The sequence below is a fragment of the Hippocampus bargibanti genome, linkage group LG04, assembly GCF_051943395.1.
Source record: "Hippocampus bargibanti isolate YZ-2025 linkage group LG04, ASM5194339v1, whole genome shotgun sequence".
NCBI lineage: Eukaryota > Metazoa > Chordata > Actinopteri > Syngnathiformes > Syngnathidae > Hippocampus > Hippocampus bargibanti.
The window spans coordinates 22,475,185-22,492,500 of NC_142737.1; the positions used below are offsets into that span (position 1 = coordinate 22,475,185).

Here is a 17,316-nt window from a genome sequence, read left to right on the forward strand (position 1 = left end):
GACGTCAGTGCCTCACCAGCCATGAACCTAACCGCACGTCACTGGAAAAGTGCGATATAAATAAAGCTTGCTTGCTTACTTACAGTAGGTGTGAATTTATTTCATGATCAAACATCTGTGTTTTATACGTCCCTGTTCAGTGTTTGACTTAAACATACATTCCATACAAAATATAGCACTGAAGACACAAACAAATTCACCTTACGAACGACCGCTCATAAAAGGAGAAACGTTTTCAGACCCGAGTTTTGATTTTGACTTTTGAGATCCATTCATCCTTTATCCATACCGCTTATTCCTCATTAGGGTCACAGAGCCTATTCCAGCCGTCTTCGGGCACTTGGCGGGGGACACCTTGAATTGGTTGCCACCCAATTGCAGGGCACACAAAGACAAACAACAGTCACTCTCACACTCACACCGAGGGGCAATTTGGAGTGTTCAATCTGCCTGCCATGTATGTTTTTGGAATGTGGGAGGAAACCAGAGGACCATGAGAAAACCCACGTGGGCCCGGGGAGAACATGCAAACTCCACACAGGGAGGCCGGAGCGGGATGCGAACCAGCGACCTCTGCACTGTGATCGCGGAGTGCTAACCACTCGACTACCTTCGAGATGTATATAATAAATGGTCTGAAAATTACCATACAGTAGAGCACATCTTTTCATTGTTTTTTTTCCAAACATCATGTTGGGACACCATAACTCTTCAATTTCTCATGTAATCCAATGCTGATGAAATCCTCACAGTTATACACGAAGGCAAAGAAGGTAAAAGTACAGTTAAAAGACAAAAGCTTGTTTCGGTCATGTCTGAGTTCCCTGAGCCAGGTAACTGCTGGGAGAATCTCAACTGTGACTCTCTTTCAAGTGAGTTTGGGCTCACTAACATTTTTACCCCAACTTCCATTAGAGTAATGGAACTATTGTTTTAAAGTTGAAGAGACTTGGGTCGGTTGTATGATGACAACCTGAAGCTTTTTTCAATCGCCACATTATGAAACTGGTGCAGCCTCAATATCCGGTTTAAATACGGCACTGTGGCAAAACTAAACCCGTGTTGACTCTGTAACTTCTGAAATCACTCACAACGCCGCCATATTACCTCCTATGTCAAGCAGCAGAAGCCTGGAATCGAAGTGACAGTAACTAGACAAAGATTAATGTATTTGAAGCGGGTTTTAATATTGATTTGGTGTTGCTGGTATCAGACTGATACAACTGACATCATTATTCCCCCCATATGAGTGTGATAATGATCGGTTCGATAGTTCTTGTAAATCCCTAGTCATTTGTATTGCACTCTTCGGGACGCCCAAATACTCTATACATGCCAAAGAAAAATAAAACAATAGTAAGAGTGGTAGTTAAGGTATCCATGCTGTGATCAGCACACAGTAATGGGACATTGAGGCAGTGAACCAATGCTAAATTTGGACTGGGCATGATGGAGTTGAATGCAAAAAAAGCGGAGGAGGAGAAACCAGCGTGACAGATGGGAAGGAGTTCAAGTTGGGTCAGGATAACCACAGCACAGCAGAGGGTACATGTGTCAAAGTCAAGGTCCGGGGGTGTGATCTGGCCCGCCACATCATTGTATGCGACTCGCAAAAGCAAATCAGGCGTGTGAGGTACCACGATGCTTGCTAAAGTGCTAACCAACATTTGAAACTGTCATATGTAATTCACAATAAGAGTCATTATTGTTGATGTTTGATTCTAAAACTAGTGATCCATAAATTTGTTGTGCGCTGTGTTTGTAATGTGCGAGTTGATTAAACATTTATATGGTCTCCCAAAATCAATACCCCGCAATTGTAACTGTAATGTGACCCGCAACAAAAATTAGTTTGACAATTCTGGCAAAGGGTCACCCACCTGCACAATTAAAATGAAAGTTGACTAATGCTAGCGGGTTAGCTGTGGGAACCAACTACCTAGCTAGCAGGGAACAACAGCAAGATTTAGCCGCTCCAAAATTGGTAAAAACTTGCGAAATGACGATTAAGCATTTCAAAACTAAAAATAATGATTATGTCAGAAGTCTTAATTGCTTAAAATAAATCAATACCATTTATCATGAATCTCAGTTCTTAAATCATACCCGAGTCCAAAGCATTAACAACTGCAGGTTGACATCCTCCATGTGAGGAATGTTCCTCTTAAGCACATCACTTAAATTACTTTAAGAATTTGATGACTAAGTGACTTATGACATGTTGACTAGACCATGTGTCTTACTGGCAATTGGCAGTCAGACAAAACTAACAAAGAAGTCAATTCTTGCATCGATGTCAAGGGAAGATCTACCCATATTTGAGCTGTGATCTGATAAGCATTTGGAGGTCAAACACTGGTCAATTTTATCCCAGTGAAGTGTCAGCGCTTCCACTAATCAAGTTTTACAGCAGAACGCATTGACAAGAAGCAAGAGAGGCCTTTTATATAAATTACTGCAAGTGCCGGGATGGCCTAAATGAGCGCCATACACAGCCATTATCAGATCAGTGTTAATGTCTGGGAATTGCTGAGTTTTAGAAAATGATGCACGTATAATTCATACAGCAGCACTAATGCTCTCAAGTCCAGTTCAGCCACAAATGATGGGATGACAAGTTCACCATACGGCATCACCTAGCCCTGCAGCACATTTGATGGATTATTCATAAAGAAGCAGCCAGTTGAACACATATAGTGTGAGGGCTTTGGGGGTTTGAGTTGTTTGCCTGCCCTTGTGCTTGCTATCCTCATCGAGACGCAATTCCCTTCATCCCACTCTTCCCACTACTATCGTTACTATCAAATGCAATACTCACTGAATTCTGAACAAAGCTGTCTGTTGAATAATTGAGAATCTCAGGCAAAAGGAGAATTTGATTTGCATATAGGCCCTATAGACCTTATCTGCATAGTGACGGGACTGGTCTTTGCCTGACATTCCGAGGAATTGCTAGGATTTCCAATGTACAGTGTTATCCTTTGTTCTACAACACCAACATTAGCTCAGTAACATTATTCCAACTTGTACTGATGTATGTGATGAGTAATGGATAATGGTGTAAGTATATATTGATAGCACAGTCTCAGTCTAAAATGGATTAGCTACTGAATTTATTGGTGTGCACACAGTGATGTCAGATCGCTGAACATGTCTCATTAAAAGTAGACTGGAAAAGCTTGAACGGAGAGTTGTAAAGTACATAATAGTGTATACAATGTGTTGTTTTGGATTTCCAAGAGAATATCATTTAAGTACTTTTTCGTGGACTCTAACAACAAAAATGCCTGCGATGATAGGAAATGAGTAGCTGCTGAAGCAGCCCCGACTGGTGCGTCCTCATCCTCTCCTTGGGTTTCTCTCTCGCTCCCTTTTCACCCTGGGCAGTAATCCTTGGACCCCTGTGGGTGACCACCCGTTCCATTTACTCTCATTAGTGCGTAGTTGGGGGCCATAGAGAGCCTTGCAGGCTTGGGGAGACAACCTGCCGCTAGCTGGGTAATGAGTGCATAATCAGCCTTGCTCCCTCTAAAGCAGCGAGACACCAGAGGGGAAGGTGGGCTCCTGGCCCGAAGTGAGATGGAAGGACACTTTCTCTTCTCTGTACCTAGGGTGCCCATGATTACAACATTTACCATCTTCGATTAAATCGTCCTCTTGTCACTGCATGGTAAATGTTATTGATTTGAGTTCTCCTTCTATAATCTAAGAATTCGCCACTCATGTTTTGCGTAGTTTGTTCTGCATTAGCTGTCAATTCATATTTAATTTTTGTTTTTTATGTCTGGCTTTTGATTGGAAGAAGATGGCTGTCCTTTATTACACAATAATAATAATAATAATAATAATAATAATAATAATAATATATTGGATTGGATGTACCTTTATTCATCTCACAGTGGAGAAATTTACATTTCAGAGCAGAAAGGTTATGAAAGGAAGAGGAAAGTAAAAAAAGAAAAACAAAATACAGCCGCTGCCGGAAAGACAGCCACTCTCATGGCGCCATCTTAAAGTAAAAAAAAATGGCGTTAGATTCAACCACTTGTATTGACTTCATAGAATGAGTGATTTGGTTGCTCACACATGCATTTGATCTGCCGAATTAAAAAAAATTACACTTATGGGGAAGTTAGCAAGTAAAGGTCAACACTTTTTGCAGTAGAATTCTTGCTACAAAGAAGAAGAGACAGAGGGCATGACAAACAAGGTGTCAATCATTTGCAGCATGCTCACAGGTACACTCATCACAGGCACATCAGTGCGGTCTTGCACGGACTGACTTTAACCCAAAAAGCACCTTATTCAGAATGAAGTGTTACTATCACACGAAATATAATAGCTTGGAATTTTTTTTCTTTTTTTTTTTGCAACAAATAACGGAGACCTTTTAAGGCACACCTTCTGTCTGTTTTTTTGGGGGCAGTGTTTTGTTGCATATCAAATAAACTCTATGTCTATTGCTGCGATTAGTGGCACTGCGGACAACACAGTGTAATTGGTATGGGCATGCTGCGGCCCGTGTGCAGTATGGATATTCTCCCAAAGCCTTTGGGGGATTCCTTTAGGTACAGGACTCTGGTTTCCTCCCACATTCCTAAAACATGCAGTCTAAGTTGACCATGGGTGTGAAAGGTTGTTCGTATATGTGTGCCCTACATTCGTCTGGCAACCAGTTAAGGGTATACCCCGACTGCTGCCCTAAAATATCTGGTATGGTCTCCAGTGTTTATGGTTGCAAATTTCCCCATTGTGGGACGAATAAAGGTTTTCTGATTCTGATGGTTCAGATAAAGGGTAGATGGATGGATAATCTATGTCATGTGTTGTTCTTGTTTTTAAGAAAATTTCAACTTAATACAGTAAAGTCTCGTTATATCGATATCGGATATATCGATAGTCCCGGTTATATCGATACTATTTCTATGCACGCACGGAGAAAATTACATGCAAACAGGGTCGGATATATCGATAGTCCCGGTTATATCGATATTTTTTTCGGACTCCCTTGAATATCGATATAACGAGACTTTACTGTACTTAACTTTTTTGGACTTCATGTCTTGTTTAAGCAATTCCCTATGGAAGGAGCTGACTTGTAAAATGTAAAAGGTTTTTGCAGGATTGTAATAAGATCAATTCAAGTGAATTAGTAGAAACTATCCATCCACACACATAGACAAACAACCAGTTACTCTCACACCTATGGACAATTTAGAGTGTTTAATGAGCCTGTTATGCATGTTTTTGGAATGTGGGAGGAAACCGGAGATAATCCACGCGGGCCCAGGGAAAATGATGCAAACTCCACACAGGGAGGCCGGACCGGGACTTGAACTCACAACCTCTGCACTGTGAAGCCGGCGTGATAATCACTCGACTCCCGGGCTGTTCTTCATAGAGACTAGTAAATGAAATAAAATCACGAATATGTTGATTTCATTGCATTTATGTAACGTCAGTGAGCTTCAATTGTGCCAAAACATTCACATCATTGCTTCCAGGAAAGCAGGGCGCTATCGACTCATAATTGCCATTTTAACTAAAAGGACAAAATTTTTGTTTTTATGTTGTTTTTTTTCAAGCTACTATTTAAATGTGCAAAATAGGGATATACAGTTGATCTGTAAACACACATACATCCATTCTGAGAACCACTATTCATTTGGCAGCTATTTATTCGTCGTGTTGCAGACCATTCCAGCTGTCATTGGGTGATAGAGGCGGTAAGTAACAGGTCATAACAGTAACAGGTCATATCCGTTACAATATAATTATAAAATCTGCCTTTCAAAAGGACTGAAATATTTGATGTTACGTTAATGTAATTAATAACCTGATGATGATCGCGTCATCATCTGAAGACCATAAAATTACAGATTTCAATTATTGATCTCATTTTCATACTTCAAAATGAAGTAAACAACACACTGTGAAGTGGCAAAAAAGCTGTAAGTGTCAAACAAAAATTCATCAAGGTCAATGGTGGCATTTTTTATTTTCCTCATAAAATATTTGTCAATGGTTTCAAGTGAGAGTAGACAGCGGTGGATTCCCACGGGCCAACACCACGCTGTCCACAACAGTATCCCATTGAATGCGCTGGATGAGGACTTTGTCATGTGCATCACTGCGATTATGGGAAGCGGCAAATTGACCACAAACTCAGCAAGCATGGTATGACAGGGTTTCTAAGGTCAAGCGGCTGAGTCACAATGGCTTCTTTACTTAAGTGTGACTGTTTTTCCATGCGGTCGCTTGGCATGACTTTTCAATCAATACAATGAAACAGGTGAGGATGTTGATCGGTGCCAAGAACTTCACGCAAAGTTAAGCAAATTAAAAACATGAATGTTTTCAGTCCCAAATGTCCAAGCCAAAACACAAAGCAAACAGCTCCACTGGCGCCATGCATAGTTGAACTGCAGTGAGATACTGAGAGCTCTACAGGTTTGCACCTGTGTGGGAAAGTTCAAGACGGGCACAGAGCATCACCCTTGAGAGTTTTATGGATGAAACTGAGTTATTGCCATACTGGCAGACAAATAAGTCAGCAGTTTGCCCTCTGGCTGCTGCAGCTGTTTAGAACTGAATGTGGTGAGATGTGAACCAGAAGACTGTGGTGCAGACTATAACCCTGTTATTGGGAGTAACCACATCATGCTGATAGTTTGATTCAAGCAAATAATGTATTCACTGTAAATGGATTCTTCCCTTTATCATGCATGATTGGTTTGATAATTTGATTAACATTTTGACGTTCCAGTCTGGAGAAAAAATCTCATTATTACTAAACATGTAGTGAAGAGTGTTTTGTGTGTGTGTGTGTGTGTGTGTGTGTGTGTGTGTGTGTGTGTGTGTGTGTGTGTGTGTGTGTGTGTGTGTGTGTGTGTGTGTGTGTGTGTGTGTGTGTGTGTGTGTGTGTGTGTGTGTGTGTGTGTGTGTGTGTGTGTGTGTGTGTGTGTGTGTGTGTGTGTGCGTATTGGGGTGAGGGGCATACGCAGTAGGACGGTTTGTTCTGTGTGATTCTCATTGATGAACCCCTCATCCAAAATTTTGATTATCCTCACACCTTCAGCTCAAGCAGCACTTTTATCAAACAGAACACTCTTTATCTCTGATGCCCGCATCAACACCAATGTTTCACGGATGTGAAAAAATACCGTAAAAAAGGCAACGCTGACTCCAAATTTGAGCTGAGATCTAATCAATATTTCAATTAAGGTGTTTCCTGCTGTGTTATAGTGTTCATGTGCACTCACTAAATGGCCCGGTGTTGGAGAGCGAGAATCTTTCAGTCCTGCAGAGCCTGGGACATCCAAAAGAGGCCATTTCATCTGCAAATACTGTGAAGAAAAGGAAAAACAGCAAATTGAAGAAACAGCACAGGGCATGTAGCAAGACTAACATATCGGTACATGAAGATAGTATTTGCTGGGTTCATCCAGAATGATTTAAGGTTATGTCAAATCATCTTTAGGGGCCACAGTAAAAGTAAAAGTGACTGGTGTCAACAAGAGAGTGGTGGGTGGCTGTGAAATTGCTGTTTGTCAAGGAAAAACAAGAGGGCAGCTGTGGATGCCCATCGCAGCAGGGTTGAGAAGAGACAGCTGGAAGGAAGCCCTGACAAGAGTGCAAGGAAAGGTTGGGCTGCAAAGTTGACGCAAACTCTCTCAATTGATTTGGCCTTTTGTTCCATCTTCAGTATCACTATTTTTCATGCATTTTTCAAAGTTATCATCAAGGTTGTGTAATTCCTTGCATTATGTAGCACTAACCAACTGGCCGCAGAAAAATGTTTACTCATTTTTTTTCAATGTTTTTGATTTATAGCACAACGCAACAAGTTCAACATTTTTTGTCCTCCAGCAATCGGGTTATCATGAAGCCAAATTGCAAAAAGCACATCTCCATCTGGTTCATGAATCACTTTAAAGGACAACCGACATCACTTTTTTGTTTCCTAACTGACATCAGAAAAACGTTTTATAGCATCTAAAATACCCAAAACACGCAGTATGATATTTTTATTGAAATGCAAAACACCAATAAAAATGACTTAAAGTGTCCAAAATCTGCAAAAAAAATTGAGCTGCGAATTGGGCATCTTCAGAAAGTCCTGCCCCCAGTTCGTGAAGTCACAACAAAGACCAATGTTCCCTCTAATTTTTCATGTGTCTGAGCAGACACACAAGCACCCTGAGCACATTGATGACCACTGTGAGCAACATCAGATGTGTACTAGTGATGTGTCGTTCGCAAACGAGCCGGTTCTTAGAGCCAGATCTCTGAAGTGAACGAAGAGAGCCGGTTCTCTAAGGTTAACAAGGAGCCAGGGAGCCGACTTTTTTTGTCCTCTATTCCCCGCCCCCAGTCTTCGGTTAAAGCCACACGTGATTGGTCGATATCCGTGGTAGAGGAGGGAGGGGAGAATTACAGACACTCGCAGCTGGGAGAAGGAGGAGGGGGAGGGGGGTTAGGGTAGACAGGTGGACAAATGTTATCACATTATGTTATTATTATTCAATTATGACATTTTTTACTAGTTGGTATGATAACATTATTAATATGAAAAGCAAATTAGTGACAGCTGATCATCAAACCAGAGTAACCACAGGGAAAGTGAAAGTTCGTGGATGCTCTCTGTGCACATATAAATCAACCCATATAAATACAATTATTTGATATAGTGTATTTTTTACATGAGTAATTTGTTTTTCACGTAATTTTACGTGATTTTTGGTAGTTAATTAATTAAAGGAAAAAAACAAACAAACTGAGGAGCCGCATCTTTTTAGTGAGCCGAGCCAAAAGAACCGGCTCTCTGAAAAGAGCCGGAATTCCCATCACTAATGTGTCCGCCGTGGCCACACACCAGTTTCACGCCAGTATCACGGCGCGTATGGGCAGGGCACATTCGCACCGTTCTGCTCCGATTGGCTGCGTAGCGTACATGAACTGTACGGCATTATTGGATGGACACCTGTCACTCATTGAGTTACATTGCAAAATGTGCGCTGCATAGATGTTCTTGTGCTCTGAGTATGTGCGAGCAGTGCGCGATTGCGCATGCGCGCAGCTTAGAGGGAACATTGACCAAGACGTCTTGCATTGCTGGAGAATCAAAACAATCTCTTCAAATTCGGAGAATATGCTTTCTTGTTACACCTTCAGTTATGAATATGATTCAAATAGTTCTGAAGAGGAAAGCATACATGTTTGCAATCGATTAAAGAATTTATTCCGTGCCATTTTGAGGCAACATTGGGGGGAAATGTATCACCCAAAAAGAGGCAAAAAAATGGCGTCCAAGCTCCTGTGATGAATTAATCAGCCCGTTTCCACAGACTGATAAATTCCTTCCATGGAGCTTGGTCGCCCTCTTCTGGCAGCTTTTTGGTGCAACACGAGGTTTTCAGACCAAACAAGTACAAAATACATTGACGTGATGGAAGAACTGCTACAATGTGTCTTTTTTTTCGCTCAGGGGCGTTCCTTTCGTGACGTCACGTACAGACTCGTCACCAACTCAAAACCAAGACTTCCTGAATATTCAGCGCGAGTCTTAAAACGTAAAATATGCATGTTGTCATGCATGTGTTGGGGTCTATATGTCTCTATATATATATATATATATATATATATATATTCCCTTTTTTTTATTCGATGCAGGGTGCAGGGTAAATGACGACAAACAAGCTTGCTGGAGGAGTCTAGCTGATTTTTAATTCTGATTTTTAAAACACCATTCATCACTCCTGTTTGTAAGGAGGAAGGAAGCTTGGATGCCTGTGGGTTAAAAATGGAAAATACATTATGGGGGGAAGCGGGGAACAAGAGGGGAAAAACATTTTCAGGAATGAGTTTGTCGAGCAGGCGGAGGGTATTGTTTCCTGACAGCTGGGGTCCAACAGAGGGGGGAGGGACCCTTTTTTTCTTCAAGAAAAGGGGGGAATTTCTTGACATCAGCCCTCTTCATTTTCACTATTCTCCGCAAGGCTGAATTGTGGGTTCCAACTAATGGGCCCAAGTCCATACAACTGTCAGGAGGCAGTTGCTTTTACAGACTGCAAGCTCACGATTGAAACTTTCTGTCACTGTGTGCACGGTGCCTAATGAATGCTGCACTGTGGGGATAAAATCCAAAACAATGCAGTTTTCTACATCTAATCTATGTCAATCATGAGGCCTTCCACAAATGAAACAAGTGCTATTGTGAGCATTTGGTTAAGCCCGGCCCTGCCCACCACGACTCTCCTACCCAATCCATCCATTTCTGACAGCTTTCTGCCAAGAATGAGGAACGTGCCCTGAGGCTCCCTTTTTTAAGAGCACCTACCTTTCTTTTAATTGCCACCGCACCCAATGGAGCAACTGTTCACACATTTCCAATTGCTCACTGTCAAATTTGCCGTAGGGTGCATGATACAAACTGCAGCATAAGTAGAGGCCCACTCACAAACACATGAGAGAGTGTGTGACTGTATCAGGCAATATGAGTTGTTTCAGAAAACAAATGACCAGGAGCTGTGTGGCTCTGCAAAAAAAGTTGTATGAAATAATTTTGTGAGAAATGAAATAAAATCCGCTTCGTACCAATGAAAATGTTTTTCAGTTTTATTTTTTTTTTTTTTTTACTTTTTTTCGAACACATAGTATTTGGAGAAATTGACATGTTTGATCCACAAACACTTTTTGTCTTGCAGTGTTACTTAGAGCTATGACATTTAAGAAAACTTGCACATGTTGTTGAAATCCACCCATAATTCGTAAATATTATTCTGTTTTATTATACTTGTTGTATTTATTATGTGATGAGCGAGATATTCTGAATCAATGCAAAAATCATCATGAAAAGTTTACTTGCATCTTCGATTAAAAAATGTAAACATTTGTTAACCAGTATTTTGTCTATTGAGACCATCCACAGAACTTTAACATTTCAAATAAAGTACAAGCTCGTAAAGCTTGCAACGGTATTAGATTGAAATGGACAGACAAATGAAAGAAACGTGTGGCTAAGGAATGTTTTGCTCATCCATTTTTCAAATTCTTTCATTGTCCCCCAGTCTTGTTTGCAGCCCCCAAAGCTCAGAATAAACATCAGTTACTGTGCTACTTTCACTGGACCCAAACTCAACAAAGGTGGCAAAAATCCGACAGACCTTTTCCAAACTAGAACTGCAACCCGTTAGCTTTTTGAAGAGTGAACATGACATATGCTCTGGGGCATGAGGCCTGCCAAAGTGGGGTTGTAATTGTTACACTGCTCTCATAGGGAGCTGGAAAACACAGCCAAGAGTCTTTGTCATCTGTGATGTGTGCGGTGCCATACTGCAAGCCAACATCACAGTGTCGAAAAGAGACAGATGTGCAGACATTTGCTGTCAAACTAAGTCACACAGTCGGCCAAAGTGACAAAAAAAATCTACTACTACAATCAAAGTATGCATCTCTGATCCAATCAGACAAAGTCAAAGTGCAAATAAAAGAGTGAATGTGTGCAAAGGGGCGGCTCATACGAGGCCCCATGCTTGTGAAATGGCTTCGCCTAACTTGAAGTGAATAGCACAGCAGCAGGAATGCCTCCACGGATCGCTCCGGCAGATAATGTCAATCACCTACTGGGTGGAGAACCCCTCCCCATTGTTTTCTTTTAGCCCCCAACAGCAAACAAATGGGCCACACAGCTTGCTCTTTTGACTGAGGTGTTAATTACCATCCCCGGCCCATATGAACAGCAGCTCCAGACAATAGCCCCGTCAGGTCCCGACACAACAGTCCCTCCCTGGTTTACTCTGCTGATATCACCTGCTTATGCGAGGCTATTGACACCTAAACCCGATCTATGCATGAAACACAATTAAAGCGTTTGGAACAAAGGCACTGTGATAAGTAGCCCCCGCCTAGTCTCCATCTTTGCATTAAAGTAATTGTTTGCCAACATTAAGGGCAATTACATTGACAATTCTAAAGCAAACCTCCAGAGCCATTGTGCTAATTAGTGTGTAATTGATGGGGAAATGACGAACAGCTCAGCTGGTCAGACCTGCAAGCCCTATTGGGCCAGAACAGACCTTCTTATCCCATCACCATGAAATAAGTGGATTAGTGAAGGAGGAAGCCATTTATTAAGACTATCTACAAAGAGAGTACAAAAAGAGAGAAACAACAAACATGTTTAGAAGGTGGAGTTCAAAGTTAGCCCCCTTTTTAGCTAAATATCATGTCTCTTGCACTCTATGCGGCACACCCTGAAAACTGCACGCTAAACCACTGTTGCCAAATTATTTGAACTACTTTAGCCACTTATTCCCGTTATTTTGTCATGAAGCACGGGAACTTTTTATATCAACCCTGGTCAAGCCTATGGTTCTGTGTTGGAGACGGCATCTTGCTAATGGCTACCACATTTCAAGGGCCCATTAGCCTACTGAGGAATGAAGTTAAGTGACTATGTCAGGGACACTCCCTCGGTTTGCTGGGTTTCCATTGTGACCCGCTTGGTCGTCCGCACTCTTATTCACAGCCAGTTTTTTTTTTAAATGGGTCAAAGGTCAGACATGCAGAGTGCTGTGGTTTCTATGGTAACACGGCCTATTAAGGCCAGGCTCATTGGCCTCTTAACATGCTCTTGTACACAAAAGGACTATTAGTGCAAAGGGGGACACAGGAGAGTGAAAAGTGGAGGAAGCATCGGGGAGGTCCGAACAACACGGCTTCAATGTTTTTCCAAGATTTCGAAGATGATTACAATCGAGCCGCCGCCTGCACCTCTGTTGAACATTTTCAGATTAGCTCAGAATATTTGGAGAGAAATAGTCTGTAGTAACAGTGAACAGCGGCAGGATCCCAGTCCACATTGTGCCCTGTGCAACAAGCTAAAATGTGTGACTGACTGCATATTCTTTAAGTGGTCAAATGAGCCCACAAGCTGGGTTCATTTGAAAGATCCTAGGAGTGAATTTACTGCAGTTCCAGTAATAAAAAAGCATGAACAAAATACAAGGCCAAGATAAACCCACCCCCAAACATGCTTCTTAAATATTGTAACCCAGTGAGTTTGAATTTTTGCAAGTCAAGCAACATTTGCAAGATTTTTTCTTCCTTTTGCATGACACAAGCTTGAGTTATTGCTTCCTGTATCCACAGCTTTAGAGTGCTAACTCAGAGCTCGCATGTGTTGTTGTACCGTGTAGCTACCATTAGTAGCTGACTTTCGGCTCATTTTAATGGCACCTAATTGCAAAACGTCCCTTACCTATGGTTAAGGTAATGAATAAGTGATTTATTGTAGTCGCGACTGCAACAGTGGGTCATGCAGAGCTAATTGTATAATTAAACACGCCAGAACATAACCATGCATCTGGTAAGAGAGAGGGCCATCTCATAAAGACAGAGGAGAGGGTGTAAAGCTGTTCAAGTCAATTACAAGAAGTTAGTTATGTGGTTTCTAAAACCTTCCAGATCTGTTTTCAATTGTCAGTGGCATCTCTGTTTGGTGTCAGTGTGCTCCCATATCAAGATGCCATACACTTCCAGTATCAGCCGCTTTGTCATGTTTTGCATCCTGTGTCATTGTTTGTCCAGTTGCACAGGAATGCCCCTTTTTATTGTTCAGGGAATAGGCTTATTTCGTTGAAATTCACAGCCATTAAATGTCTGTGTAATTAAGTCCAGAACACAACGTGGTTAGCACAGCTCGGCTGGAGGTTTATAGCAAAGCTCGACTTAAAATATGAGTGTGCACCTCAGAGTCGACGCCAGTGGCAAAAAAGTGAGACGCTTTCATTTGTACCTGAACCCAGACTGACTGGTACAATGCAGAATTTCCTGCTTCAGCACGAAAGGTAATGATAAGCCTCCTTACAATGAACAGGGTGAATAGCACAGCACAAGCCCCCGTCGCCATCTTGCTTTTCCTGGATGGGGCGAGGGTTCTAAGATATTTCTTGGCTCTTCTTTTAAATACACTTCCCTAAAAAGAGTTACTGACAACAGAAAAGTCAGTGAAGAAATTTGAGTCTGCAAAGTGGGCAAGGCAAAAGTTATTTTTTTAAGTGACTAAATTAAACACATTTGTTTCTGCTCGCACATACCACAAGTCTTATGAAAACAGAGGGCTGATTGTATTCACTCTGCTGGTCCACCCCCATGCCCCCTTCTCCTCCACTCCTCACCACAACCTAACACCACCCAGCTTCCCCAAGCCACCCCCACCTTCTGTCCCGAGTGTGAGCCGCCCCCACCTTCCTCGCTACAAGCAGCCCCCACCCCACCCAGACGAGTGCGCAAGCGCACACACACACACGCGCGCACACACACACACACACACACACACACACACACACACACACACACACACACACACACACACACACACACACACTGCTGCCTGCAGATGCCTCCTGTGTTTGCTCTGCGAACACGAGCACAAATCTCCTGTCCCGCAGGCTTCTGGGCCCTGCCTCATCTCACATTTTACTACCTGACATCCCTAACACCCCACTGTTAAACCCACTGTGACTCTCCTGTCTGCCTGCTCCCCACCTGCAACACAGCTCTTTCCCACTCAAACACAGACACACAAACACATTCACGTGGCGCAAGTATGCTCTGCCACTCGGGCCTGTGGTTTTGAAATACTTTGGCACAGGTGATGGAAAAATATTTTTAAGAAAATCGTCAAAGGTGCTGCGAGCAAAATCATTTGGTCACAAGCCACCTTCTCTGTTCTAATTAAATTAGACAAATAATAGCAAACACGATATTATGGCCTAAAGTTGTTTGATAAAGAAAGCTATGATACTTTTCAACACAAAATGATTCTCTTCATATACATGCATCCTTCCAAAGAGCGAGACATAACCCAACCTATTGCCGTGACATTTCCCAGCGTTAGCATATTGTCAGCGGACTGCAGTGAGAGTTGAATGGCAGCCAAACATTTCTAAGTCCGAAGCATTTGTTAAAAATCCCCGCATGCAATGTGGAGGCCTCGTTTTCATACTTCTGTTCATACGATATTGAGGATGGACTCAATACCCATTGATATACAGTATACAGTGAAGAATTTAACTTTGCTTGTTTTAATATTGGTAAGCCGGTGGTTAGCATTTCGACTTCACAGGGCAGAAGTACTGGGCTCGATACCAGCGCCGGCATTCCTGTGTGGAGTTTGCATGTTCACCCTGTACCTGGGTTTTCTCTGGGTACTCCCACATTCCAAAAACATGCATGACAGATTGATTGAACAATATAAATCTGTCATGTCCAACTCAGAGCCTGGAGGGACACTGTCTTGATTGTTTTCCATTTCTCCCGGCTGCAATGCAACACACCTGATTCAGGTGATGAGCTCATCAAGCAGCTCTGAAGCAGCCTTAGAAGGATCCTGATTATCTGAACTGGCGGCCCAGTAGTCGAGTGGTTAGCACGTCGGCTTCACAGTGCAGAGGTCGCCGGTTCGCGTCCTACTCTAGCCTCCCTGTGTGGAGTTTGCATGTTCTCCCCGGGCTCGCGTGGGTTTTCTCCGGTTTCCTCCCACATTCCAAAAACACGCATGGCAGGCAGATTGACAGAGCTATGAAACAGACATGCCAAAGGCGCTTCAGCACCAAGGTTGAAGAATCCTGATCAAAAGTGCTGGGATATGTGAGTACGGATTGTTTGTTTCTGTATGCCCTGAAATTGACTCGCAACCGGTTCAGGGTGTCCCGTGCCAACTTCCCAAAGACTTCTGCGATAGGCCTTCGCAACCCAGCGACCCCTCTGAGGATTAAGTGTTTAAGAAAATGGATGGATGGACGTTTTAATATTTGGCAATAAAAACAATTTCGAGCTGGAAGGCTATTTAGGTCACATCAGACTGCATAAAAACTAAGATTTCATAGCCATCAATGAATAATGTACCTGATGATATAAGACAACACACCTCATATGCACACTGGCAGGTGTTTCCGACCAATTAAAATTAGTTCCATGTTTAGTACCCATGGCTGAACTTGACAGTTTTAACTCTTAAATCCAGCTGTTGCTGTCTTTCACTTTTCGAGTGCTCTAATTAGAACCTCAAGGTGATTATGCTCTAAAGATCGGATTTCTGCGGACTTTGTTCAGGGGCGTCCCCTTACAATTACACACAATGCAGGAATGCAAAGAATGAACAGACAACCACTCATATTTTGTTATTCTAACTAACCAAACTCTGCCTCTCAAGGTTTATGGACAGAATGCAAGTAGGAAAGTTTATCTTTCTTGAAGAGCTTTTTCTGAACTGTCAAATCTGTGCCCTAATTGAACCAACTTCTCAGTTCAAACTGCACACTGCTGCAAACAATTAGAGTAAACCCAAGAACTGTAAGTAGTTCTGAGCGAGACACTGGGAAAGAGTGAAATGGGGAGTGACCGGAGGAGGAGAGGGGTGCTTGCGCACAATTACAGCAGGGATTTATGGCCTGAGAAACAATTTATAAATCACAGTGCCTGTGCTAATGTGCTCCAGATTGTACTCCATGCAGCTGCAATTTTGGTCTGCGTGAAACGGCATAATAAACCTGGCTGGAGGACATGTTTGGGTGGTGGCGGGGCAGTGAAAAATTGAGATTGTGAGTGGGGAGGAGGGGGGTGTAATGAGGGTGAGGTTATGTGCTCCCAAAGTTCCAGAGGTGTTTTTCAACAATGGAAATGTGAGACCTTTTTTCATTGCCCGGTGTGAAATTTTGCCCCAGTGACGTTGTTTAAAATGTGGTACAACTAAATAAAGAGAAACTTGTCTTTGAGTATCGATGTTTAGAAAATGCCAAATCTGCAGAGTAAAGCACGATTTTAACATTCCTGCTGGATTGGCGCATGTGGCAAAACTTCCAGAATTGTTCCAGACAAGGAAGTGCAACACATCGTGCCGATTTACACTCTGAGTATCCAGGCCAAAATGGAACCAGATTTCTGACTTCATTGTGAAAGGCTACCCTGATTACATTGCAACACAAGTGAAATGAATTCTCAATTATAATAAGAAAAAGGCAAATGTTGCAAGCTGATCTCCTCATTGTGGGAGAAGGCTGGTGTGGAAGAAGGGATCGGATGTACCGAGGATAGCCTGGGCTTTTGTGGCCACTCAGCCAACTGGCCCTGAACCTCGGCCTCTAACCCTTCACCCTGGGGGGGCAAACAAAGCTCTGAGTGACATCTGAAACTAGACACTCTGTGGAGGGAGAGTGTCTGCTCAGGACTCCAATAACCCTATTAACTTTGCAGGGATAGATGTGTGGCATTTTACTTGCATTTTTTGAGAGACGTGTACGATGAAGCTGC

The 17,316-nt window shown here is 42.5% G+C and overlaps 1 protein-coding gene across 4 annotated transcripts in view; it reads right to left on the reverse strand.

Moving 5' to 3' along the window:
* Nucleotides 1–17,316, reverse strand: part of tcf7l1b (transcription factor 7 like 1b) — a 49,419-nt gene that overhangs the window by 12,535 nt on the left and 19,568 nt on the right. For 2 of the 4 annotated variants that reach the window (XM_088994718.1, XM_088994717.1), the window contains exon 4: nt 7,263–7,346. The exons of the other annotated variants lie outside the window; for them this stretch is intronic. In XM_088994718.1, coding sequence (XP_088850844.1) covers nt 7,263–7,346 — 84 coding nt within the window. The remainder of the gene's footprint in view (nt 1–7,262; nt 7,347–17,316) is intronic. 4 annotated transcript variants of the gene reach the window in all.